Source organism: Pocillopora verrucosa, chromosome 3 (genome assembly GCF_036669915.1).
Source record: "Pocillopora verrucosa isolate sample1 chromosome 3, ASM3666991v2, whole genome shotgun sequence".
Taxonomy (NCBI): Eukaryota; Metazoa; Cnidaria; class Anthozoa; order Scleractinia; family Pocilloporidae; genus Pocillopora; species Pocillopora verrucosa.
Genome location: NC_089314.1, coordinates 11,160,336 through 11,187,664, shown reverse-complemented (window position 1 = coordinate 11,187,664; position 27,329 = coordinate 11,160,336). Strand labels below are relative to the sequence as shown.

The 27,329-nt window shown below is 38.0% G+C and overlaps 3 protein-coding genes across 4 annotated transcripts in view; 2 read left to right on the top strand and 1 right to left on the bottom strand.

Moving 5' to 3' along the window:
- LOC131797985 (uncharacterized) overlaps positions 1-5,437 on the bottom strand; it is a 14,503-nt gene extending 9,066 nt beyond the window's left edge. Inside the window, exons 1-3 of one of the 2 annotated variants that reach the window (XM_066164650.1) lie at positions 5,318-5,437; positions 384-733; positions 1-229 (exon numbers count right to left, since the gene is read on the bottom strand). The exon at positions 1-229 is cut by the window's left edge and continues 1,753 nt beyond it. In XM_066164650.1, the coding sequence (XP_066020747.1) occupies positions 1-229; positions 384-730 (576 nt within the window). In that variant the 5' untranslated portion in view covers positions 731-733; positions 5,318-5,437. The remainder of the gene's footprint in view (positions 230-383; positions 734-5,317) is intronic. The other variant, XM_066164651.1, reaches the window with a different exon arrangement.
- A 5,680-nt stretch (positions 5,438-11,117) lies between these two features.
- Positions 11,118-11,573, top strand: LOC136279539 (uncharacterized). Its single transcript, XM_066163481.1, has one exon. It carries the CDS (start codon positions 11,118-11,120, stop codon positions 11,571-11,573), a length of 456 nt encoding a protein of 151 aa, XP_066019578.1.
- A 3,705-nt stretch (positions 11,574-15,278) lies between these two features.
- On the top strand, positions 15,279-25,085 carry LOC131797948 (ATP-binding cassette sub-family C member 4). The gene is made up of 7 exons (XM_066164168.1): positions 15,279-15,673; positions 18,169-18,548; positions 18,926-20,259; positions 20,713-21,283; positions 22,763-22,899; positions 23,212-23,573; positions 23,877-25,085. Exons 1-7 carry the CDS (start codon positions 15,398-15,400, stop codon positions 24,432-24,434), a joined length of 3,618 nt encoding a protein of 1,205 aa, XP_066020265.1. The 5' UTR covers positions 15,279-15,397; the 3' UTR covers positions 24,435-25,085.
- The last annotated feature ends 2,244 nt before the right edge of the window (positions 25,086-27,329 follow it).

Here is a 27,329-nt window from a genome sequence, read left to right as displayed (position 1 = left end):
AAATGCAAGTTTGCCCTGTCTTTCCACGATCAAATCTTGAGCTGCAATCAGCTGCTTAATCATGAAATCGGTGACGACATCTTCAAATTCGTGGTTGTTTGGGCCACTATTTATGTTACTCCCAATTCTAAATAAACTTATTGCCCCAGCCACAATCCCCAGGGTAGGATTAGTCGCATAATAAGCTGCCCCACTTATGGCAGCTGACATAAATGCAGTCCATCCAGTCCTGCGAAGAAAAGACAAGGTAAATAATTAAAAACAAAATAAAAGAGAACGAGAGCCTCCTTGTAAAGGTGAGTCCCTTTTGTATTTTGTTACAAACTGAAATAACGATAAACAATGGAAGACGAACATGCCAAAATAAAAGCGAAGCGCAATACCTTTCCCAGTCCAAATTGGTCGACATCTTCCCTTCGGCCACAACAACATCATACTTGCGGTTTTTTGATCGGGCAAATATTAGAATGGTCTTTCGTATGGAACCTGATTCTTGGTGATCTATGACAACCAAGTTGCCCCTCCTTCCGTAACGTTGCGTGCTTGGTATTTGGTAGTCGTCCATAATTTTTCCAAACTCAACCTTAGTCAGATCTTTCACATCGTTGCGCCGAAAGGTAAAGTAATAGTTGTAAAGATCCATCCTTCCGAGACTTTTTGCATACTCTTGGAAGGCTGTGGTGAGATCATTTACCATGCCTGAGTCTCGTTTGATGACCGAGTTGTCCATAATCTGAAGACAGAGGAATTTAGTACGTACATAAAATTACGCTTGGGTAGAGTGACTTTAAAGAAAGATATATATCGTTTTGTCACGTGTGGGACAAAGTAAAAATTCTGAGTCCCATGAAGAATCAAACCTCAGACCGTCGGATTCCGCGCTCCGATACTCTACCACTGAGCCACAGAGACTCCACGGTGAGCGAGGTCTATTAAGAAGTTCATATGACACGCGTCCTGCATACTGCTAGGATCAGCAATGTCGATAGCGTAATGTTTATTACCGACTGAGCCAAGTTATGCTGTTAGTTAACAGCGTAAAACTTTACAATATGTATATATACGACTGAGCCAAATTACGCCGTTACTTAAAGGCGTAAAACCTTAAAGTATGTACTTATACCGACTAAACCAAATTACACCGTTAACTAACGCCATAATTTGGCTCAGTCGGTAATACATATACTGTAAAGTTTTATGCCGTTAACTAACGGCGTTATTTCTACCAGTGTGAGATATATATACTGTCAGATTTTACGCCGTAAACTAACGGCATAATTTCTTCCAGTCGGTAATGTATACATGTAAGATTTTACGCCGTCGGTTAAAGGCTTAAAATCTTACAGTATGTATATCGAAGCAGATAATGGCATATAATCGTGCAATCTACAGACTGTGTTCGTCACATATTACGCCGTTATCTAATTGCCCCTTCGATCTCATTTGAGGAGTGATATTTCAGCCGCCAATACTGCCTTCCGCTCTAAGATTAACTTCTACCTTAGGAAGGCATTCAAATCTGGGTTCATATTGAGTGGTGTATTAGGTATACTCGGAGTGTCAGATGGGTTCTTGTTACAATAATCTATTGTCAACCGATCGACCGAGGCTCGCATCATATCATTAAGATGAAGTCCAAGTACCTGGATAATGCTTGAACAGACTTCACATTCGTTGGGAACATGTTGTTAACAAAGCTGTTGGAAGGAACTGCTCTTCAGTAATTGATTGAACCCTGTTCATGCTGTACTGAATGTAGGACTGACAAATTTAATTCAGTTGCAGAACTCGAGGTTAAGATAAATTACAGCTGAATGATGGCACACTTTATGAAATAGAAGGTCTTCATTGATTAGAGAAACTTGTGTAAAAAATGTCCAATTCAGCTAAAATTCATATTGCTCATTGGTATGAATATGTTCTGAATTAATTTTTAAAGTGCCACAAATAGTGAATTAGATGTTTTAATCCATGGGAATCTGTTTGTATTAATCCCTTAGTTTACTTGAGGATGAAGTGGCCTTTTCAAGTGAAAATGTAAGAAATTAGAAAGAAATTCTGGAAATATACTGCTAGTGAGGCAGAAGAAGTTGCTCAGCTAGAGAAGGGATCATAGAAAAGGACTAGGGGTTGCAATCGGCATGCTATTGTAACAGTCAGTGGAGTGATATATATATGACTAATTTACAAAGAATGAGATATGTATATAAAAACTGAAAGTTGTTAATACAGTGAATGTTGATATAGTTGTTAATTGATAACTTGATGTATACATCATGTTGTCACGAATATGTAAGTGAATTATATTTTTGTGAATTGTATGTTAAAAGATAAAACCAAACAAAATGGGGTATGATTTAAAAGTGATATATCTTTTCACTTAGATACAAAGTATGAGATATGTAGATAAATAATGGTAATTGAGCTGAGTGGAGTGCAATTTGGGCTGAAATTATACGTGTGATTTCAAAATCGAACAAGTGCGCAGGGTGAGTTCGATTTGAAATCACAAGTATGATTTCAGACCAAAATTGCGCGACACGAGGTTCAATTATCACTTTATTACAGCAATTTTGAAATCGCCCAAATACTGGACTTGGTCAGTTCAAATATTTTATTGATGCATTACTGAACCAGTTTGAAATTAAATTCATCCATTTTTTTTTTTGGGGGGGGGGGGGGAGAATAAGAGTTCTGGAAACAAAAGTTGCAAAATTTGCCACATGATACTCTTTATCTTTCATTTTCCTGCAATTTGATCGGTTATTAAACAAGCCTTGAAATTTGATCGGTTGTTTTGTTCTTAGTGTAGCTTCCTCATTGGCTGGGGAAATGATGCGATTTAAAGCAAAAAATGGTGCGATTCGTGGATAAATCGCACCAATCAGAGCCAATCAGATTATAGGGACCACCAGTGATTTCAAAATGGGTGTAATAAACAGTGAAAGTTGTCGATATAGTGAAATAGTTAATTTTAAGTTATGTTGATTGTATGTTAGACATAAAACCAAATAAATCAAAATTCTTTTCAGTGTAATTTACTGTGTTAGACGAAATTCAGTGCTTTCAATAATTCGACAAAACTTAGTTAAGGCATGAGATTTTTCTCAATTGAATATTCAGACCTCAAAAGAGCACAAAAACTTTATCAGCAAGAATGATTTTGAATGTTATTCTTCACACAAGCAAATTTCAATCTCTAGAGAAGTACTATTGATTTAAAAACGAATATTCATTCTTTGGTGAAGGACAAAAATTCTTATAAGAAGAGCAGTGATTCTTCTGATAAGCTTCCTTGAAATATGAGATTCTCCTCAAATGAATATCTTGTCTTGGGAGGGGGGCCTTGTTTCTTCACACAAGAATACCTTATTTACTGGTTGTTGGCAAAATAATTTTGTTGTTGTGGGAAAAAGCTAGTATTCTAACGAGAATCAGACTTACATGAGATTCTTCTCATAAGAATTCGTAACCTTAGGAGAAGACATTCAGTTCTTTCCTTAAATGGACATCATCTTGGGAGGAGAGCAGTGTGTCCTCACGGAAGAATATCTCATAAACCGGTTCTCGGCAAAAGAATTTTGTTCTTGTGGGAAAAACTACTTTTCTTCTTACAAGAATCAGACATACTTGAGATTCGTCTCATAAGAATTTTTGTTCCTCAAGGACCAGATTTCTTATCCTGAGAATTATAATTCTCCTTAGAGGATGAAGAATCTGAAATAATCAATTCTCTTCTGAAGAAACATGAATCTTTTTGAAAAAATTCAATTTCTTTTTGAAAGAATTGGACTTAGGAGTGGGCCCTCAAGCTGTAGAATATGCCTTTGTTCACAAATAAAATTGGGTTAAATACTCTCAGATTCACAAATCTTTATTCAGCTCCTTTGAATTAAAGGTAGATGGAAAAATGAGATTAGCGACGGGTATTCTGTTCGAGTCTATGGGAATGACCGTGGTAAGCGGTCAGAAAAAGTGACAAGAAAAAAAGGCAGCCAGTGACTACGTCGAGTGGATTTCAAGAGATAATGAGGATCATATAGGGAAAATCTTAAAATGCCTCGTTTGTTTATCACGGTAGCAATGCTAAACGGATTGAAAAAAATGTTCAATCGGATTTTGCAATTCATGTTTTTTTTCCAAGTAGTAGCATTGAGTATGTAAAGGAAATTAACAGCTTACTTACCGAGTGAACAGTTTGTCAATCAACAACTCTCGAAGATAATTAATCACATTATAAAATTAACAGAAAGCATGGGTAAAGGCTATGGTGTAACAAGGAAATGAATATAGTTTGGAGTTTTATTCCAGACTTTAAACACGTCTGGAAAATGAATAAAAAGAGAATAAGTCATTACTCCAACTACGTCTATCTGCAATGCATAACAGGAGATTGCGAATAACCGCAAGCCAATCAATCAATCGACTTTCGAAAAACATCGCTGTGTCCTTTTTACTCCAGATTTTCCCAAAAAGTGTTGGAATAAAGAGAAATCATCCGATTCCTAATAAAGAGTGATTTTTTCATCCCATCAACCAAGTGCATCCACAGAACTGGGAAAAATATAGCCTCACAAGACTGAAAGCTGCGTTGAATTAGTTTTCATTGCAATGTCCTATTTACAAACATTTTCTCGAAACACACAAAAAAAGGAAAACTAACGCGTAATAAACAAGAGAAACGATTGAAATAGAAGAATTTCAAGACTTTCGTTCCTCGTTGGCAAAGAGCACTTAATTATGTCTTTTTTGGGTTTACTTGCGGACATTTACAGTTATATTCGTTGAATGAACGCACGATAAGTCGAATGGAAACCTTTCCGAAGATTCGAAAGCACCGCCTTTTCCGTGAAGGAGAAATAAGTTGATACATGTAAGGAATATCATGAAATATCGAGCCGTAGCCAGTTGAGTGAATGTTATGGATGAGACGAAGAGTTTATATGTCTTTTTTCACAGCTCATGTCGGGTTGATATTCCAAAAAAACAAGAAACCCAAGACGCTTACATAAGCATAAACGTCATAAAACTATTGTGGAATTTGCATAGGTGGTTTCGTTTCTTTTTTACGGTTTTAGATATAAGATATGCATTTGACAAGCAAACAAAACAGTAATTTACCTTTCGATAAGCGACGTACTCGTTATATCGAGTGCTTATGCCTAAGAAACAAGCGGCCTCAAAACGCTTACAAAGCACAACGACAAACGAAATTTTGTGGAATTTGCATATTCCACAAAATTTCTTTCGTTCGTTTCTTTCTTACGGTTTTGGTTACATGACATGCATTTATTCAGAAAAAAAAACAGCATTTTACCTTTCGACACGTTTTTCGTCGGCACAAGACCAAAAAGTGCGGTGTTACTTCGTTTTACGCTAACAACACGACTACAACACGGACAAAAGCGTGTAATTCATTAACAATTCCGGTTTTAATCGACGCATGCGCAAGAGGCGTTAGAATTACAGAGGGATACTGGACACCACTCAGTATCCTAGCGACCGATTGCAGAGTCATCAAAACAAGTTGACCGGCTTTATCGATCGCAAACCTGTTTTGATCGCATAAGTTAAACGCACGGTTGACTAAAAACGACATAGCGCTTCCAAAAACTGTTGGCTTCAAAAGCTGAAGCAGTCGATGAAGAAGGAGTTTGGTGTGCGTGCACTGTTAAAGAAGTGGACGATAATTTCGTGATCGTGTCCTTTGACGGCTGGAATGCGGAGTGGAATCGCCGCGTCCGTGATCCACGAGAGATCAGGGATCGACCATTGCCTGATCGGAAAAGAAAGCCAAGAAACCTTTCCTCGACAAAGGTAAGATTTTCTTGCAGTCTATTTTTAACCAGCATTAATCGATCACGAATCTGTTACAGGCGCAACTTATTTGTGGAAGTTTATGATCGATCTTACTTGTAACTGATGTAAGCTTACTAATTTTTTTCCAAACAAGAACAACTTTATTTTTTCACCCCAAAATATACAAGAAAGAAGAATTTATAATAATAGTACAGACAATGATAGGGGCGCTGGCTGCCCGAAATAACCTAAGAGTTAAAAATGCCAGGCAGCCAATTGAAAGAAAAGATGTCTAAATGTTTAGGTCAGGGACACAAAAACAAAGAGTTACATAAACGCACACAAAAGTAAAACTATCAGTATATTAAAGAGACTAAAATTCATACATTGCAAAACAGTATTATTTCCATTTTAAAGTTACACAGACAATACAGATGTCTAGTAATCTTTGATAAATTGCTGCTTTACTTTCTTTTTAAACAAAGACAATGAAGATAATTTTATATCTTCGTCAATGGAATTCCATATTGATGGACCTTGAAATCTGATATTGAATATACCATAATTTGTTCTTGCTTTTGGAAGATAATAAGACTGTTTTGCACCAAGCCTTGTATTATAGGTATGGATTTGCGAAATTTTACTAAAAAAAGAACTAAAGACTGATGGCAATAATTGATTATGATATTTATACATAAAGATTGCTAAATGAAAAGTTACTAGGTCTAGGAATTTATAATTTCAAGAGATTTAAATAAAGGACTAGAGTGCTCATCAAATCTAGAAAAGGTAATTAATCGCACAGCTCTTTTTTGTAAAATGAAAATTGGTTGAAGAGTGGTCTTATAGGTATTTCCCCAAATAATTATTCCATAGGTCAAAAAAGGATATATAAGTGCATAATATAAGCTTAATAAAATATCTAGGCCAACATAATAATGAATTTATTTTATTTTATTTTATTTTTATTTTTAATTTATTTACCCCGGGTAAAAAATCGATAGCATTCGTCCATACGATTGATTCTTTCTTATTTCCCCTTAAGTTAGTATATGTTTAAATGGTGCACTTGATGTTTTGGGGTTTTTTTTTTGTATTCGCATGCCTTTTTTCTCTGCTCAAAATGGCATTATGGATTTCAATACGTTTTCTATGAACTCTGTGATGTTACCTTTTTAAAGTCGCAGTCTCTCTAAAAGCCGTCCAATGCATTTCGGTTCAAAATATCGATTTCTTTCAAACTTTGCCCATAAATCTTTCTTAGTCTCAAAATAATTGAAACTACCACCCCCCCCCCCCCCCCACACACACACACACACACACACACACACACGCACACACACACGCACACACACACCCATGTGGTTTAAATGGATTAAGCTTTTGGTGGTTGAATTTCGAAAAGATGTTTTCAATAAAACTGTAAAAATTTGTTTGGGCAAGTGATTGAGAGCGATACAAAAGCTTTTCAAAGTCCGTTAAAATGCAGTTATTTGACCTTTTGCGGTCGACATTCCAGTCGCGAGTCACACATATTTTAATATGTTTCAACCCATATGAGGCTTACTAAAGAGTCTTTGTGGCTCAGTGGTAGAGCGGCATCAGAGGGCGGAATCCGAAGGTCTGAGGTTCGATTCCTCATAGGGCTCGTAACATGACGAAAAACCACCTTTCTCTACAATGCATTGCAAAATGCAAAGTTAGACCAGCCTAACGCCTCGATAGCCTTGCTCACTGGAGCTATTACTTCTGATAGTGATACCTACAGCTCCGTTTTGTAGTTGCCGTAACTTACTGCTGCGCGCAACTGATAGCTCCCCCAAACGGTGTCTGTGTAGCAAATAACCGGCAGAATGAGGGAATTGTACACACATTGATCGGCTTTGTAAGAGTCAGGCATGACTGAAAGCGGTGAAGCAAGCTTAGGCGTGTGTTAACCTCAGTGAGCACTTTGTTTAGAGATGTTCACCCATCACTGCCGCTACGCAGCAAAATTTGGCAACCCTTTCAATTTCCATGCGGTGCGTTTGGATGTTAAAGTTAGTCGAGCCTGCAAGCCTCTGTTCTCTCCAAATAGAGTACATTTTGTCTTGCTCAGGTTTTGTAGTAGCTTGCTGTTGCTCATCCATTGCTCCACCCTGTCACGATTTCCTTAAATCGTCATTTGGATATTATCGGAACCTGAACCAGCGGCGTATATAACGAACAGCAAAGGTGTTAGTAGAAAACCTTGAGGTGCGACACATTCAAGTGTAAGACTGGATAAGTTGCACTTTACTCTTTGACTGCGAGAAGTGAGATGGTTCTTGAACTAGTCATGACTAGGACCCCGGACTCCGTTGTGCTTTAATCTGAGGCACTTGTTATTCACGGGGTCAAACACCGAAGGTTATTCCCTTGCTTTGCACTGCTCGACCTTTTCTGCGCCGTTCTTCCCGCTAGCGTGAAAAGAACAGACAAGGGCCGCTCTTGCAGAGCGAAAGCTTTTGTTTTGCAGAGTGAAAGCTTTTATTCGTAATATGCCGCAAATCGGCTGACAGCTTCCTGGTCTGCTCTCAAAAAACAAGGAAAAGAAAAAATGTGCGTAATCCGGAAGTCTGCAGTGGATTTAAACTTCGCGGCCGAAAAAGGGAAAAAGACCACAACAGCCTGACAAATTCTACACCTGAAAGAATTGAAAAGGGTGCATTTGGATATGCATTTTCATAGAAAGCTGCTATGTTTTTTTTTTCAATTTGACCACAGAAAGTACAGAATCATTCAACATATGACAACACTTTCAAGAGGAGGCAAATATGGGTGCTACCCAGGACCTTTACCCATAATGTCTTTTATAAAGGTGTGCAACATGTGAAACTGCCAGCAGACAGTCAAAAAAGCCTCGCATACACGACTGCAGACTCAACTGGGAAGGCTCGTCAAAAGCTATGGAAGCTGATGTTTGTGTTGATCTGGTCAAAAGGTAATTAATAATCAGGTATGCTATAATAAAAATAAAAAATAAAATAATAATTATAACAATAGTTATTAAAATGTTAAATTCGCAGTTTTATTGCTCCAAAGAGAGACTTGTGGAATCTTTTCTTATGATATCAATGTTACAGTAATGACACTTGAACTATGAACAGTGGAAAGTCTTACAGTACCTAACACCCTTGGTAACAATGATTGAAAATTTGACAAGAAAGCCAACATAAAAATGCACCTATATTTTTGAATATGAGTATGTTAAAAATGCAAAAAAGAAAATACTTTAAGATAATGCCTAGGTGTAGTTTGAATGCCCTCACTTTTTATAGCACAAAATGTTATTTTTGTGGTTTCACTCTGCTTAACAGTTGTGAAGAAAAAAATGCAGTTGTATCTGTTCTTGTTGGGGATGATGATTCATCCAGCATTAGCAAAGTGAGGAAAAATGTCGAACACGAGATTGAAAAATGGTCAGATGTAGTCCATGCTAAAAGATCCTTTGGTAGCTCACTATACAGCATCAAAACCCAAAACAGAAGCCTGACAGATATGGTGATATGGTATTTCCAGTGATGCTTTGGTTACACACTAAAGCAGAATAAGGATGACGAAGAAGGCGTGCAAAATGGTCTGGAGTCTATTGTACCCCATGCTTATGGTGACCATTCTTCCTGTGGCAACTGGTGTGGCTACTTAAAAAATCCTGCATCCTACAAACACACAGGCCTTCCCTATGGCAAGGATCTGACAGACAAAAGCTTGAGGCAGTCCCTGGGAAAGATCATAGAAGTAAGTACAGTGTACATGCATGGTGGCACAGCTCACTCCTCACAAATTCCCAATTCCCAACATTTTACATGTAGTAGAGGAACACAAATCTATGAAAATAGTGTTAGTGCTTATGAATTTATTCTAAATAATAACTGCAAGGGATAAAGCTATAAGTGTCAGGGGACTATCAACCTCTTTCTTAGTTTCACAAGCTTTATGAGATACCAAATTTTAGTGAAAAAAACTGTTTGCTTCTTCAATTTAGGTTTATGCTTCAAATGCCAAGAAGCTAGCTCCCCTTGGGTCAAGCCAGGCAAATGAAGCACTCCACAACACTATAGGAAGCAAAGCTCCAAAGATTGGACACTACAGATCTAGCAAAAACAATGACTTCTGTGTTGCATGTGCTGTTGGCCAAAAGAACTTAGGCCATTCTTATGTTTCTCAGGTGAGCAGATATAATATTATGAGCATTTTGTACACTTCCCAGTTTGTGAGATCCATTGAACATTAAACATTAACCAATGTGTCCAGTGTTATACTACCAGTACCTATTGCATATTATGAGTCACAAAAAAAACAAATAATAAAACACTATATTATAACTTAGAATATTGTTTTCCCTAAGGCTAGTGAATTTCTTTTAGGCTTTTATGAAGACACAACTATCTCCAGGTTCCAATTCTTTAAAGTTAGCAAAGAAAATGGACAAGAGAATTCTAAGTTTGAAAGAGAAACAGAAAAAAAGAGAGTACAAGAAGAAAAGAATTGAGAAGAAAGAGAAGCGGTTGAAAAAGACAAAACAGCTTGAGAACAGAGAAGGACAACAGTATAGTTCTGGAATGGGCTTCGATGGACACAATGCCGCTCAGGAAATTCCAGCACCACTTGCAGCCTCAAAGATTGAGAAAGTATCATTAACCAAAGACTACCATCAAATCATATTTGATTTAGAAACATCCAGAAAGGGGTAATTAGCTTTGCAGGGTGGAGTTCAGCAAAAAAGTAACAAAGTGAATATAACCATGTTTGTCTTAGCAGGGTATTTCTGAATTACACATTAGAGAATAATTATATTTAATCACGGAATTGTTGTTCTATTTTGCTAAATTGCTGAAGACTTATCCTGCTAATTTGCATCACATAGATTCCTTTGTTTTATCTTGCCTTGTTCTTAAAGAAAATAGGCGAGATGTGAATTAGCAGGAGAGGTATTCAGTAATCGCTCCTTCTATTTTTATTTTATATATAACCTGCATAGATGCACTTAGCTTTTTTATTACATTTTCCTTGTAAAATCTTTGTAAAGTAATAATTGGATTACAATATCTTAAAAAATTTGTTTATCTTTGTTGACATCAGGTAATGATGCCGAAATCCTACAAATTACAGCAACAGATGGTAAAGATGAGTTCTTTATTTATATCAAGCCTTATCATGTAATATCACCAGAAGCATCTGATGTGAACAAACTCACCTTCCAAAGAGGAATGCTGTTTCATGATGGGAAGCCAATTACTGATGCCATTGCAATTGATGTGACCCTGCAGAACTTCATTGAGTGGCTGAAATCAAGAATGCCTTGCATTTTAGTTACGTACAATTGCAAATCCTTTGATGCCAGGTTCTTGGTACAAGCAGCAGAGAAAAATGGAGTCATGGATGACTTAGCTAAAACTGTTTCTGGCTTTACAGACTCTATTCCAGCATTCAGGGAATTGCCTCCTGAAAGGAAATCCCATAGCCAGGAAAACCTTGTACAAGATCTTCTGTGTAAATCCTATGAAGCTCACAATGCTCTTGCAAATGTGCAAATACTCTACCAGCTGGTGAACAAGTTTCTAAATGTCAAACTGCTACAAAAGCAGAGTTTCAAAGTTTCATGGGTGACATCCTATCAAAAGCTCCTAAAAGAAAAGAAACTTCTGGTTAATACCCCGCAGCCATTAGTCAGAGATAAGTACATTTCAGCCTCAATGGCCATTAAGTGTGCAAGCTCAGGTTTGGGTCTCCATCACCTACAAGTGGTGTAACAAAGAGGCAAGGAAAAAGGGGTGAAGAAAGTTCAGTATGGAGAGGTTTGACAACAAACCCAGAGTCTCCTCAAACAAGCGGGTGCTGGCAAAAATATGTCAGTACTTTATAAATAACGCAAATTAAGATTGCAATTTATGAAATTAATGTTTTGTAAAACAATTATTTACTCTGTTGGTTTGGTTGCAAACAAGAATGCAAACAGTAATTCTGAAAGGGTCTTAATATTACATTCAATATTTGAACCCGAAAATTTATCTTCCAGCGATAATATCAAAGCTTGTGTTTATTTGATTTGAAAAAAGGAAAGATTTTTAATGCTAACATAATTTTCGTCCACAAATGCCAACGTGATCAGCAAGTCTCTTGAGCTCAACAGCGTGACTAATGTTATTTTTAACTTCAATCACAGGTCGGTGCAATTCCTATATTTAGCTGCAAGTTTCGAACACGATGGGCACCATTTCGGAACTGTCCGAAAAAGTGCAAAATCCCCACAACCAGGCAATCAGAAACCGCTAACATGAAGCAATACCATTTATTTTAATAAAAGAAGCTTTAATTTCAAATTAAAATTTCTTTCAAGTTACTAAGGCTAAATTCTGTACGAAGGAGATTCGAATTTTTAACGCGCAACCAGTAAAAATACCCCATTTTAAGAGCCTGCTGACGCGTAAACAAGCACGGTGACCCCATTTTTTAATTGCATTTTTTTTTAAGGTTTTATCATGAATGTTAATTATACCAAGTTTCAAAAAGAGTTTGATTGTAGAACAATTTAAAGGGAATTACCTTTAGTCGATAAAGACAGTTCTTGTCATTAATTGTTTGCCCTTGCGCTCTGAGATGTCTAAGATGTAGTTTGTGAGATACACAATAGCAGATTTAGTGTTTCATCTTCAGATTTCGTAATTTCTTACGTCTTCCAGCACATCAATATCTGCTGTTGATTAAAACCAGTATCATCAACAAATAAAATGAACTGGAGTAAACTAGGTAAGTACTGCATGTGATTTATATGTAAGAAACCCCTTCGGCCTTTGCGTCCTACCTTTGGCAAGGCACAGACTCCTGGAGCTGAACTGCTAATACCGCGTGAGTATGCAAATATAGAGTCCAGGTTCATCATAGTCATGATCAGTGAACTGGTAACTTTCAGTTCATTATCATTCTGTAGTACCTCAACAAAAGCCAATTTATCCGTAATGTTTGATAGGTAAGTTATTTGTATCGACTTTGATTGTCACTCTCAGATCATGATAAAAGTTTTGATGTTAGTTATGTCAATCTCTGTGGCCGCTTGTTCAAAGGTTGGATAACGCTATCCAGTGGATAGCGCAATACGTTTTCTTAATAGTTATCCGCTAGATAGTGATTTATCCGTTGGATAGCATCATCCACTCTTCGAACAACTGTGCCCTGATGTGTAGTCCAATCTTCAGAATTCATAAACAATCAAAGTACAGTGAACAGTTCAGTGCTGTACTCTTTGAAGGGGAACGATTTTAGATGAGAGCATCCGCCAGAAATAATATCGACAGGAAATTCCGGAACTAATGGAAGTTGTTTTTTATTATACAGTAGTTGTATCGTTGGTCATTTCATCAGGTTATTCAACACATCTGTTTCACATGCATAAATTAGACTCTGCATTGGCTTGCAAATTCAGAGATTAATGGAAATTGTTTGGGATACAGAGGTTCTTTGTTTAGTGTAAAGTAGTTTTATCTCTTTTCATTTCATCAGGTTATTCAACGGATCTGTTTCACATGCATAAATTACACTCTGCGTTGGCTTGCAAATTCAGAGATTAGCTAAAACACATTTTACGTAGTCGAGAAAGGCAGGTTTCGAGGTGAGGATTGCAGCTGCACAAAATATCTGCGATTCCTTCGAGCCGCTTCAGGTATGGATATTTGGATATGTTTATTAAGACCTCTTGCAGTAAAAATAACTGAATTACAAGTCTGCCCAGCAAACAATAATAATCCAATAACACAATATAAATAGCTAAGAAAAAATTGATTGTATTAACAACCAAAAAGCATATAATGGCAAAATAATGGCGAAACTAATCATGTGCAAAGCATAAAGTGTATTTGTTTGAGGTAAAGTTCTTAAACCTGTGGGTCGAAGATCCTCGGATATTTGAATTTCTTTCTCTAGGTCTTAATACGTAATTATACTGAGTATCTACTATGCCACCATTGATCATTATGGGGAAATAGAGTGACGAATTGTTTAGCATAAATTGAAATAATGGAATATTTCTTCTATACCTACTGACAAAGATACAGACCAGATTGACTGGCCTTCAAATCACATTTTTTAAAACCGAAAGAGTGCGATATACATTCCAGAACTTTGATCAAGATAATCGGCTTTGCTGAAGCATATTCTAGTAAGTAACTTGTTGTTTATTTGTACATGGTCGATTAACCCAAGTAATTCATAAGGATGGACATTTCACCTCTTTATATGATTAGTTGGTTACGCAATCGACAGCTTCTGTAAGGTGCTGTATTGTGGGAGCTTTGGGTACCGAGGCTGCGAAATGAGCTCCTGGGAGGGAGTGATGGAGGTTTGTTTCTCTTAAAGCTACAAGGGTAATTACTATTCAAAATGATTAGTTATAGAGCCATTGTGCATGAGGTGTATTTGTATTTGACGTTAAAAATATTACAACAGATTGAAAAGGAGCCAAAATGTCATCGACTAAGCTAAATTTTCGGAAGAATTTAACCTATGATTGACTTCGGAATCGATGTGAAGCTTTGCTACGCTAAGATATAGCCAGAGGAAACATTTGTAACGACATGGCTCGTTTTGCTGGATGATTGATTTTCTTAATATGTTTGGGAGCGACTCCGTTACAGAAATGGAAGATTCCATATTTGCTGTGAAAAAACAAATTACCATTTGAATTTTGATAACGATAGGCTTACCTTGTGAGTTCTAATATACATATATTATTTTCAAGGTTTTTTTTTTCCTTTTGAATTTTTTTTTCGTTCCCCATAGACATTTCAATAAGAAAAAATGGTCGCTTCTTTTGGTTTGATACCTACTATTGTCCATGTTAAGTTATTCATGTTTTTATGCAACGCAATAAGGAGCTTCCATTACGCAAGGTAACGTCAGTAACAGTTGGAAACAGAAGGACCGCCTCTCTTCCACTTGCCGATCTGGTTAAATCTTTGGTTTTATCGAGAATTTTGCAGATATTTTTTGTCGTTAAGAAAATTTAATGCACTCGAGACTTAAAACACAGCTAAACATATTCTCGTTCCACTTGCGCCTTCATAGTAATTTACCTCTTGCGTGCGTGTTTTTTTTTTCAGAGCGCGCTGGACAAAGAGATCTTCAAGGTAAGATAACTAAACTAGTGATCAATTCAAGAATTTCTGAAAGTATTTTATAAATGTGGTGAGGTGCCCATAATAATTTGGTGACACCAGTTTTATAGAAGACGCTTGAGGACATCTTTTATAAAACAAAAACTTGACAATCCTTTGTATGCCACGGATTTACAACGATTGGTTTTTTTCTTTTCGCAGGAGGAATAAGCATAGGAACAGCCGCCATGGAAGATATTTCTGGTACAAATCCTATAGAAAAGGCGGGTTTTTTCTCTCTGATAACTTTCTCTTGGCTGAATGATGTTCTCAAGCTTGGTAGTAAACAGCCCCTAGACGAAAGCCTTTTATTCCGGGTGGATACTTCGAATCGAACAGAAAGACTAGTTACTGAACTGGAACGAGAATGGGTCGCGGAGAAAAGAGCAACTGCACACCAACGAACAAAGCCTCGCTTATGGAGGGCCATGATGAGAACGATTTCCCGCCGAGATTATGTCATTATGGCATTACTAAGGCTATGTTACTCACTAACATTGCATGCGCTACTTCTGTTGATATGGTACTTCTTGAGAAGTATTTCTACAGGCACAGGTATCAGTTACAAGACATCTCTGCCCTTTGTAATTGGTATTTTTCTGGTCACCATGATGAGAACTGTCGTGCAATCCAAAGCCATGTTTAAGGCGCACGTATTAGCCATAAGACTGAAAGTTGCCGTGGTGGGACTCATTTATAAGAAGGTGGGCAGAAAAGATATAGTGATTTTGATAGTTGTGGCTGATAACCGCGATTAATTTTATTCAGTAATATCGGCATTTTTGTTTTCCATGAAATCTTTGTTGCACGGAGGATTCACAACAACTTTTATGCACATTAGTATTACAGATGGCCGCATTTGCTTTGTCACAACGTTTGATATTGACTATTATAATAGAGAGCTTTAGCATCGACCAGGGCGGTGGAGTAATGTTGGTCTTTCGGAGCGAAAAAACGTTATGCAAAAGCTCGGGTCAAAGAAAGCGAAGAAAATTTCGTTGTGGCATGGCATCGTGTGGAAATATTTGAACTCTGCTTCCTCTCTTTTGCAAACGCGATTGGATCGATGATGAAGAGTTCTTTTCGCTCTAAGAGCCGTTTTCCGGGCCCCTCAGTTTAAAATTGAACGGTTCTGAGACTAGAACTTTCGGGTATATGATAACCTCATGGTCAAAGGTCCACTGAAGACATTTGTTCCTCTGAAATCACAGAAAAGTTGAATTTTTGAGGTAATTTTATGACAACTTTAAAAAAACAGCAATATAATGTACAAGGACAGGCTGATGGCCAAATACAGAGCAATGGCACATTTATAGCCATGATACTCATGCATACTTTAATCGTGGTGTCGAATTCCCCAGAAAATACATAAAATCAATTATTCATTCATAAGGTGATAAAATATGTGGTTATTGTTCATCATGGTGTGAGATAAGAGATGAACTTTACTGGTTTGTCTCACGATGGTGTCACTTTGGATGTTGATCGCGACGTTTCGACTGCAATGCTGCTAGTCTTCATCAGGAGGTTATGTCGATTCTTTACGTGTCGCTATTTGTAGCACGTTGATTCGCTGCTGTTGGTGTATTTCGATCCTCATTATTATTCCGGTTGTTAGATGGTGTTCCCTCATAGGTCCGAGATGATCGGCTGTTCTGTTGTTTGATCGTGGGTATTCAAGCTTCAGGAATTTCGATTCCACTGATGTGGTTGGGATGAAGTCTTTTTGGATAGCCTCTTTGACTCTACGTGTGGATCACAATCAATGAACTTAACCTGGCCCCACATAGGAATATGCCCCGTTTCGTTAGCGTGCTCCGAAACCGCAGGGGTCTGAGTACGAGCAAACCGTATGTCTCTGTCATGTTCTTTTATCCTTTTTCGCATTGATCTCCCTGTTTCACCGATATACACTTTGCCGCAGTCGCATGGGATCTTGTAAACGACACCGTTTTGTTTTGTTGGTTCTAAGGCATCTTTAGCTAGGTCGCACTCAGTGAGACCTAAGCGGTATGTCAGATTTGAAAACGGTCCTTATGCTTGATGTTGTAGGCAGCGGCGAAGAATCTCTGATACACCCCTTATGTAAGGTGTAAACCAAGAAAATAAAACGGTTTCGTTTAAAAGATCCCATGCAAAGCTTGGATACTCGAGACGAATAAAGTTCATCTCCATTTACAAAGTGTTAGAATACAAGGTTTGAATGTCTATAAGGAATGAAATCCGTGAAAGTAAACTAAATTTAAAATCCTGTAAACTTCAGGTTTTTGCAACTTAACACAGGTGAAAATTACTCGCCTTCTCGTTTGAATGCGTTAGCACTAAAAATTTTGTCCACAACGACTATAGAACGACAGCCCGCTAAAAAAGCACATGTGCCGTAACTTGACAGTGTCACGATAGGACTTCCAGCCGTCCTCGTCGTCTCTTTCGTTACCGATGCTAAAGTTCTTTACTAAAAACGCATTGTAATGCAAGTGTATGCTCTGCCAAAAGTTAGCGTGTATGAAATTATGAACTCATTACGACTTCAACACGGACAAAGTGTGTAATTCATTAAGAATTCCCGTTTTAATCGACACATGTGCAATGAGGCGCTAGAATTACCGAGGGACACCGGATACTACTTGGTACCCTGGCAGGCAGTGTTTGAGATTCCTACAACCGACACAATCTTTTAGACTTGTCTTTCTTGTACTCTATAGTCAAGTACGGTCCCCGCCATGTCAAATAATCTTACGTAGCGTCCTTGAAGCTTTCTCGTGTTTCCCTTCTTTTATTTTTCTCCTTTCCTTCTTTTCCTTCATGATTGGTTTGCAAATTAGGAGATACGCCAAAAGGCATCCAACATCCAAAATTCATTTCTGCGCCATATAAAGGGACAAGGGTCTTTTCGGTTGTGAACCACGAGTTGCTGCATTACGTTCACAGATAGTTTATTCGAACTGGCGGCGTCAATTGTCGAGTTTTTTTCAGCACGCTCAAAGAGAAATCTCGAAACGGTTGGTTTACTGTTTGAAATCTCAAACATGTAAATAGTACATTTACAGATATACATTTCAATCGTAAAGATAAAGATAACATCCTTTTAAGAGGATACTTCCCCTGCACAGAAATGATTCTGTGTACGTGAAGAAAAGGCACTTTTACCGTTTTTTAAAATAACAATATCTTTCTTGTTTCCCTTTTTCTTTGTCAGATTCTCAACAGTCAGAGATGCACCTTAGAAGACTCGCTTTCGGAGAACACTATCAACCTTGTTTCCAACGATGCTCAAACTATTGAGGAGCTGGGTTATGTCTTGTATTCATTTTCATTCGCCTTTGTAGACCTCATTGCCTCTTTGGCTTTTGTATGGTACTTAGTGGCCTGGCAAGCGTTGTTAGGAATTTCCTTTTTTCTTGTGGTCGTTGCTTACGGATCCTTCATAGCTCGTGAAACTGGGAAAATACGCCACCGGGCTGCTGCAGTAACCGACGAGAGGCTGAAAATAATGAATGAGATCATCTCTGGTATCCGCATGGTAAAAATGTACGCTTGGGAATGGAACTTTAGGGATCTGGTTGCACAAATAAGAAGGTTAGAGGATTGTTGTGTTTTCCAGAAAATATCATAATTTTACCAACAGATAGACTTTAACTCTTCAACCCCTAAGGAATCATGAATCACATATATTGTTTTCTTAAATCTGAAATTTTCGACCGTCCCCTCAGTCCAATTGGTACGTGCTTATATGTAAAGATTACAAGATTTCATAGTGATAGCCCTTGATTAATCAATCGATGAAATTTAAATTTACATCTTTCTCTGTACATGCGTTTTGTGTGAAAACGTAATTTTAGACTTTCGTCCACCGATTAATCATGGAGATGGGCCCACCATACCAGGAAAAAACTAGCAGAGTGTTAAATAACGCCACATGCACGAATTACATTCCTTCAAAATGTTTTCCACAGGAAAGAGATCTCTCTGATTCGTATACGAGGATTCTTCATCTCCAGTATCTACGCACTGTTCTTCACCAGCTCCACGATTGCAGGTTTTATTTCAGTCGTAACGCTGCTCCTTACAGGGAATCTGCTGACCTCATTTATGGCTTTTACATTGCTTTTGGTGTTGAGTAACACTAAAATGGTGGTGACAATATTCCTTGTTCATGGATTGCACTACATTGCCGACGCAAGGACGGCTTGTTGCAGAATGCAGAGGATACTAGAAAAGAATTCCTTGTCAAAGATGCAAATAGATCACGGCGATACAATATTGCCCTTTACAGACCGAAGAGAGCGATCGAATTTTGTCAGAATTGATAGTTTTAAAAATGGAAAACCGGTATTAGTTGGTGCTCGAAAGCTGGAACCGCTAATCGACAACCATCCACCGAAGGTTACGCTCGACAAAGTTTCGTGTGCTTGGAGTAAAACGTCGGAGATTCCTGCGCTACAAAACGTTTCGTTAGATGTTGCTGATGGGCAGCTTGTGGGTTTAACAGGCCCAGTTGGAAGCGGCAAAACAACTTTACTACTTAGTATTCTGGGAGAACTTCCCGTATGTTCTGGTCGAATTTCTTGTATCGGAAAAATGGCTTTCGTATCCCAAATTCCTTGGGTCTATTCAGGCACAGTGCGAGAAAATATTGTGTTTGGCAGACAGTTTGTCGCCGAAAAATACAATAAAGTTATCATGGTTTGTGACCTTGAGAAAGATATTAAATGTTTTCCTAAAGGCGATCTAACTGAAATTGGTCAACGCGGAGTCATCTTGAGCGGTGGTCAGCGTGCTCGAGTAAGTCTAGCACGCGCGATATACACTGATGCTGACATTTACTTATTGGACGACCCACTCAGTGCAGTGGATGCCAAAGTCGGCAAAAATCTATTCGAGAGGTGTATCAAGGAGTTTCTGGGCGGAAGAATACGCATTCTGGCTACTCATCAGCTGCAGTTTCTAAAAAAGACTAACAGCGTTGTGCTGCTTGAGAATGGTTCGGTTGTAGGTCAAGGGACATATAGTCAAGTACTTCAACTCAGCATGGGCTTTCGCTTTTCTCAGCGTGAAGCGAAAGGAGCCCCCAGTTTGGAGAAAGATGATCTTGAAATGGCTACAGTTGTGTGCAAAGACAAATCAATGACTGTCCCTCAAATAAATGGTGAAAGAGTGGATCTCACAGATGATGCGGAGGATAGAATGATTGGAAGTGTGAAGTGGTTGTTGTACTGGAAATATTTCAGAACTGCACTGCCAACTATCATGATAGCAAGCCTTTCCGTTTTCTTGACTTTTGTACTAGGTAAGTGACAATCGCTTGGAGTGTTTTTTTTTTCATGACCCATGCCGCTAAACTGTCTGGAAATTTTCATAACTATGCGAGGACCCTCGCCAGCTTGGATCATCCTATGCATTGTCTAAATTTCCCTCGAATAAAAAATGACAGTCTTGGTCGAAATAATTTGTACTCGTTAATCGCGTGATAGCTTTGAAAAGGAGTGTTAATCCATCGCCTATAAGTACGAGTTCATCAAGCCATTCTAAATTGCAAGAAGCTATGAAAAAATCTGAACATTTGCCTCATCATGACGACAGAGAACATCATGAAACTCGTCTTCTTCAGCAAATAAAGTTAGCCGTGGCTATACTTTTAGGTACATTATTACTAACCGTATAGCCTTAACACCATTAATCACAGTCTTTTTAATTTTTCAAGGCACTTATACATACCATTCAATTTTTTGTCTCTCCTCAGTATTGTGGATAGCACCCTTCTGGTGGGTCTCAAGAATGACAGAAATGCCATTTGAAAAGCAAAAAAATTTCATCACTCTTTCGGTGTACGGATCAATTGCTATTGCTTCCTTGCTTTTTACAATCGTATCCTCGTTCTGTTTCTATGTCACTGCTTTGAGAGCATCAGGAAACCTTCATGACCAGATGATAAACGCTGTTCTCAAAGCACCAGTTTTATTCTTTGATACTAATCCAGTTGGTCGCATCTTGAACCGTTTCTCCAAAGATGTCGGTTGCATGGATGACCTGCTTCCAGGAAAGTTTCTCTTTGCCGTTCAATTATGTCTTCACTTTCTTGGTGCTACCATTCTTTCAGCGGTATCCAATGTTTGGCTCTTCATTACTTGCACTCCATTAACAGTACTTTTTATCTACCTGACTAAATATTATTTGAAATCCGCTCGAGAGCTCAGGCGACTCGAAGCTATAACCTGCAGTCCGGTGTATTCCCTTATTGCTGATACAATGGCTGGATTAGAGGTGATAAGATCATCTGGGATGGAGGATAATTTTCTGAAAAAGTTTTATCGGTGAGTGCCCTATGAAAATACAATGTCATTGTTACGAATATTAAATATCCTGAATTATACCGTCCCCAAGTCTATAGAACTAACATTAAACAATTCACAATTTAATATCAAGGAAAAAATTGTTGAACTGTACTTCATTTGATATTGAACCTAACAATGTAGGATCCTTAAACCGGTTAATTACATCCTATTCAATCAATTTGCAAAATACCCAATGAATTTTATAGCAAGGTTATTAATATTAAGTAATTAAATTTTCTTAGTACTTTACACTTTTTAAATTACGTTCTATATCCTAGTTTAACTTCAACTCTAATTTATAGGTTGGAAGGCTTATAGGTGAGGGAGCCTCACCTATAGGCCTTTCCGGCTTTTTGAGACTTCTTCGCCTTTCCTTTTTCTATTTTCTATTTCCCATGAATTATCTGTAGAAATTAGCTTTGTTCCTCTTTTAATATGCATATAAAGGCATATTATAAATAAATAAGTGAATAAAAAATAAATAAAATTAAAATCTGTCCACCTGCATTGAATAAAACATTGGACTGTATGGTGGATCCCATTACTTTAAACAATTGTCATAGACATGGAAAGAGAAAACGTTAGCAGTTGTAAGCCATTTATTTTAAACGGAATATTTAGTTGAGATATTGAATGGCAGAAAAGATAAAAATCAAAATGATCGAAACTGCAAGCAATTAGGGTTTTTGAAAACAGCTGAGCCGCTATCAATCTTTACGACCTTTTGTACAGACCTCATTTCTGATGGGCAGGAGCTGTTTAAACATAATTTCTACTCAATCAATTTCATAGATATTACATATCTTTAACTTAAGGCTAAAGCTATTCTTTGGTACACTTAGCATATTCTTTAGTTAGTACGTACGTTACGATTGGTAATTTTGGCGGGCCGTATTTCACTGTACACCCCGACTGATTACAAAGTTAGTTTTACTTTAAACCTTCCCCTCTATTAGAATACAGAGATATATTAAATATCTAAACAAACCATGTTTGTTGGTTTGTTCTGTAAGTTACAGATCTCGTTATTTCTGCTCATATTTATGTTCTACGCTCGGGTCATAAAACCGAGCAGAAAAAAGCTCCGTTGGTAAGTTACAGTACGGACCTCGAACTCGGATAGTAAGAAGTATTTAGTGAAAATTATTTGTGTTACTAAGTTTCTGTTTTTTGGCTCAAGATGGCGCTCAGTCTTATTTATATATTTTTATTAATTCATTAATACTATTATTATTTTTCTTTTTTTGGAGGGGGAGTGAGCAGAGTTTGAAATTTATTTTTGTTGTTGAAAGATTTCAATGGTAACGTTAAAATTCTCTTTATTTCATTTTCCTTAAAGGTGAGATCATGACATCAATTTCGCATGAACCGATTGGCTCAATGTAATACGATTTACTTAATTGGGACACCGGTCTCTAACTAAGAAGAACTCATTAATGTATTGGTCTTTTTTTTAAGATATCAAGACAAGAACACGTCAGCCCTGTTTTTGCTGAAGGCCTCAACACGATGGCTTGCTTTCCGAGGAAATTGTTTGAGTAATTTTCTTGTCACTTCTGTGTCGGCTGGAGCTTTGTTTGCAACACAAAACCCAGGTATATATTCTTAAAGTTTCTAGTGCAACTGAATCTCCATTCTTTTCGCTTGTGTGATCACTTTATCGATTAACATTCTTCGCCTGGCGAGCTCTTTCTTATAGGAGCCTATTCCTGCCTCTCAGAAAGTTTCCTTTCTCTCCGCGCTGTTAATAAATCCTATTTACTTATCAAAATATCCACTTGACAAGAGCAATTTGAATTACGCTTTTAGTACATCATCAAAGAGCATAACCTTCTCTTCACATTCCTTTTCACTAACTTTTGTAGAAGTATGATCAAAGATAATTGGTAAACCGCTCTTATTTTCAGCTTTGGCGGGAATGTCCCTTACTTTCGCAGTCGACACATTGGAAGCAGCCCAGTACGGTATCCAGGTAGCCTCAGAAACAGAAAACTACATGACATCAGTGGAAAGGGTGTTTACCTACACTCAAATCGAATCTGAACCTGGATACAAGCTAGACAGCCTACCTCCTGAGTCGTGGCCAACAAAAGGCACTTTAACATTGCGAAACTTATCTTTATCATACTTGAAGGGAGCACCACCGACTTTGAACAGAATAAATTTATGTATCTCTGATAAGGAGAAGGTTGGTGTGGCGGGTCGTACGGGAGCTGGAAAATCATCATTAGTGACGGCTTTGTTTAGAACACCAGAACCAGAAGGCGAGGTGAGAACATGCAGAGTGTTACCGTTAGGCACACTTTGAGATATCGTTTCTTCATCTCCTTCCTGTTACGCGAAATGTAAGTTTTCTTAAAACTTGATTTAAGAAATCGTTAGTGAGTTTTAATGACACAAATGACTGTGATGGTGAAAAATTGATAATTATGATGATCAAAAACATAAAATAACGTATTATTTCTTAGAGGACATTTTTTTTGCTCTTCATTAGTTTCCGTTTTACATGCACGCCTTAGAAATATCATTATTCGACATCATTTTGATCCACTTCCTCATTTCATTTGAATAGATTATCATAGATGGCATAGATATCACGCATCTCGATATACAGGCAGCTCGCAGATCTATGGCTGTCATTACTCAGGATCCTGTCCTCTTTAGCGGAAGCCTTAGGAAGAACTTAGATCCCTTCTCCTTATACAAAGATCATGATCTGTGGAGAGCTTTGGAAGATGTACAGTTAAGTTGCCTGGTACAACAATTGCCTGAAAAGCTGGAGTTCAAGTTGAAAGAGTCTGGGAGCAACTTCAGTGTCGGCGAGCGCCAGTTGGTCTGTTTAGCGCGTGCACTGTTACAGAAAAGTAAGATAATCATCCTGGATGAAGCCACAGCTAATGTCGACTTCAAGACAGACAGACTGATTCAAGACGTTATTCGCAACAGATTTAAAGACTCCACAGTAATAACCATCGCCCATCGCTTGAACACCATCATAGATTATGATAAAATGGTGGTTATGGATGAGGGACGAGTGTTAGAGTTTGACAAACCTGAAGTGCTGCTACAAAATGAGGATGGAATCTTTGCTCGTCTTGTGCATACCCAAAATGTAACGGCGGCACATTGAGCTCGGCTTTAATCGACGATGGAATCACACTCACGTTTGCATTACAACATATATTGGTACCAGTCTCCCTTTCCGCCTTAGTATATTTTTAATTCGTGTTAACCGAGGATAGTTTTGCAGTTTTCCTTGTAAGGAATAATTCCCATTTGAAAGGAGTTCGTCAGTTAAATTCTATGAGAAAGGAGAACGCTCCTTCATCTCATCGCAGTAAGTTAAGCTTCTCCCTTAGTTTGAAGATAGCTCATCTAATTTTCAACGTTTTCACATCGTCTTTTTTGTTTTTACACTTTGGGAACCTCTTAGAAGAATCTTTTTCTCAGATGAGTTTGTAACGTCTCATAATAGGTATGAATATTGGGCTATTCGTTTATTTTATTGGCATAAGTAGAAAGATGTTATAGTTTAGTACTGAGGCATATCAACAACCCACTGACCGTTTTAAATTTTTTTTAAGTTCATGATAGCGGGTAAAATTAATTCATTATCTTATAAGGATATTGAGATATCCCGTTCCGACAAACTGGACTTAAGGGTACTCAAATTCGAGGTCCTGTCGTCTTGTAAAACATGTAGAGTACGGCGTGGTACTGACACAAAAGTGAACCTTTAGTAACAGAAAGCATGATCTACTTTGTTTATTTACACAATAAATTTTCTTCACAAACACACACCTTTCCGTTTCAAAGTTTTCGGGCTGAAAATAATAACTGAGGATTGAAGTTTCTCTGTCTATACCATCAAAAAGCGTATATTTTTGGACAACGGTTATCCTTTTTTTTCTGTTCATAACGATAAGTTTTTTTCTATGGTGTGACTTGAAAGTTTTAATATATGATCTAATACCTGATATCCAGTCACCCTCGACAATTAAAAAGAACACCCACCGAAATGACTGAAATTTGATCGTAAACGCGTAGCGTAAAATTATAAAGGATTAGGCTCACTTATTTTTTCCAACCTTCCACAAGATCACATTATAATCGGAGTTCGCACCGCGCAAATGCCATAGCCAGGAAAAATCTGGTTAGAAAATCACCTACGTCCGATCATCCTCACCAGGTGCGCTATTCCTGACACTACGGACGACTCAGCTAAACGCGCACCCACCCTCAAGATTTGCACAAAGCAGAGAAAACTGTGCCCCCAACTGAAAATGATTTGTTTAAATTTTCCCGCCGAAGAAGGAGCGGGGAAGGGGGGGAAACAACTCTCATGGAATTTTTTTTCTGACCGATGAGAAAATTTACGTCACATTCAATTTATATTAATGAAATCTCTTCTTAAGAACAGCAGAAAACTTTCTCAGGCAAGTCACCATCAATTTTTTCCTAATTCGTTTTTTTTTTTTTTTTTAAATGAAAAAAATATATAACTTCAGGTTAGCGTGTAGAGTAGCATGTTGCTCGCACCATTCAGATCGCCGCATTTGGGTTATGTATCTCGCACCAATCAGATTACCGCATAGGGGTGTGTATCTCGCACCAATCAGATTGCCGCATTAGATTGTCCCATCTCAACCCGCCCGGCGGAAAAGAAAATTTTGCATGCTAAGCATGCCTATGTTTTATTTCGTGTCGGACTTCACCGAATTGGAGGGGCTGTTCGTTGGCGAACAGTTTTTAGACAAATGGAACGTGCAACATCAGCTCCAACAAAAAATCATAACCATTAAAATTACAATTTTCTCGATAGCGATGGGTTTAAAAACTCCTATTTTCCACGAATCCACTTGCCAAGTTGTTATAAGACAGTTTGTCATCGGACAGTTCAATTAGCCAATCACATTCAAAGTTGTTACTTCTTGGAGCCATTACTTCTGATAGTGATACACAGTGATACACAGCTCTGTTTTGTAGTTGCCGTAACTCACCACTGCGCGCAGCCGATAGTTCCCCCAAGCGGTGTCTGTGTAGCAAATAACCGGCAGAATGAGGGAACTGTACACACATTGATCGGCTTTGTAAGAGTCAGGCATGACTGAAAGCAGTCGAGCAAGCTTAGGCGTGTGTTGACCTCAGTGAGCGCTTTGTTCAGAGATCTTCACCCATCAATACCGCTACGCAGCAAAACTTGGCAACCCTTTCAATTTTCATGCTGTGCGTTTAGATGTTAAAGTCAGTCGAGCCTGCAAGCTTCTGTTCTCTCCAAATAGAATACATTTGGTCTTGCTCAGGTTTTGTAGTAGCTTGCTGTTGCTCATCCATTGCTCCACCCTGTCACGATTTCCTTAAATCGTCATTTGGATATTATCGGAACCTAAACCAGCAGGTGCGCCACATTCAAGTGTAAGACTGGATAAGTTGCACCTGTACTTTACTCTTTGACTGCGAGAAGTGAGATGGTTCTCGAACTAGTCATGACTAGGACCCCGGAATCCATAGTGCGTTAATTTGAGGCACTTGTTATTTACGAGGTCAAATGCCTTCTTTTAGTCGATAAAGACAGTTCTTGTCATTATCTGTTTGCCCTTGCACTCTGAGATGTCTAAGATGTAGTTTATGAGACACAAAATAGCAGATTAAGTGTTTCATTTTCAGATTTCATAATTTCTTACGTCTTCCAGCACATCAATATCTGCCGTTGATTAAAACCAACATCATCAACAAATAAAATGAACTGAAGTAAACTAGGCAATTACTGCATGTGATTCATATGTAAGAAACCTCTTCGGCCTTTGCGTCCTACCTTCGGAAAGGCACACAGACTACTGGAGCTGAACTGCCAATGCCGCGTGAGTATGCAAATGTAGAGTCTAGTTTCATCATAGTCATGATCAGTGAACTGGTAACTTTCAGTTCATTATCATTCTGAAGTACCTCAACAAACGCAAAATTAATCCGTAATGTTTGATAGGTGAGTTATTTGTATTGACTTTGATTGTCACTCTCAGATCAT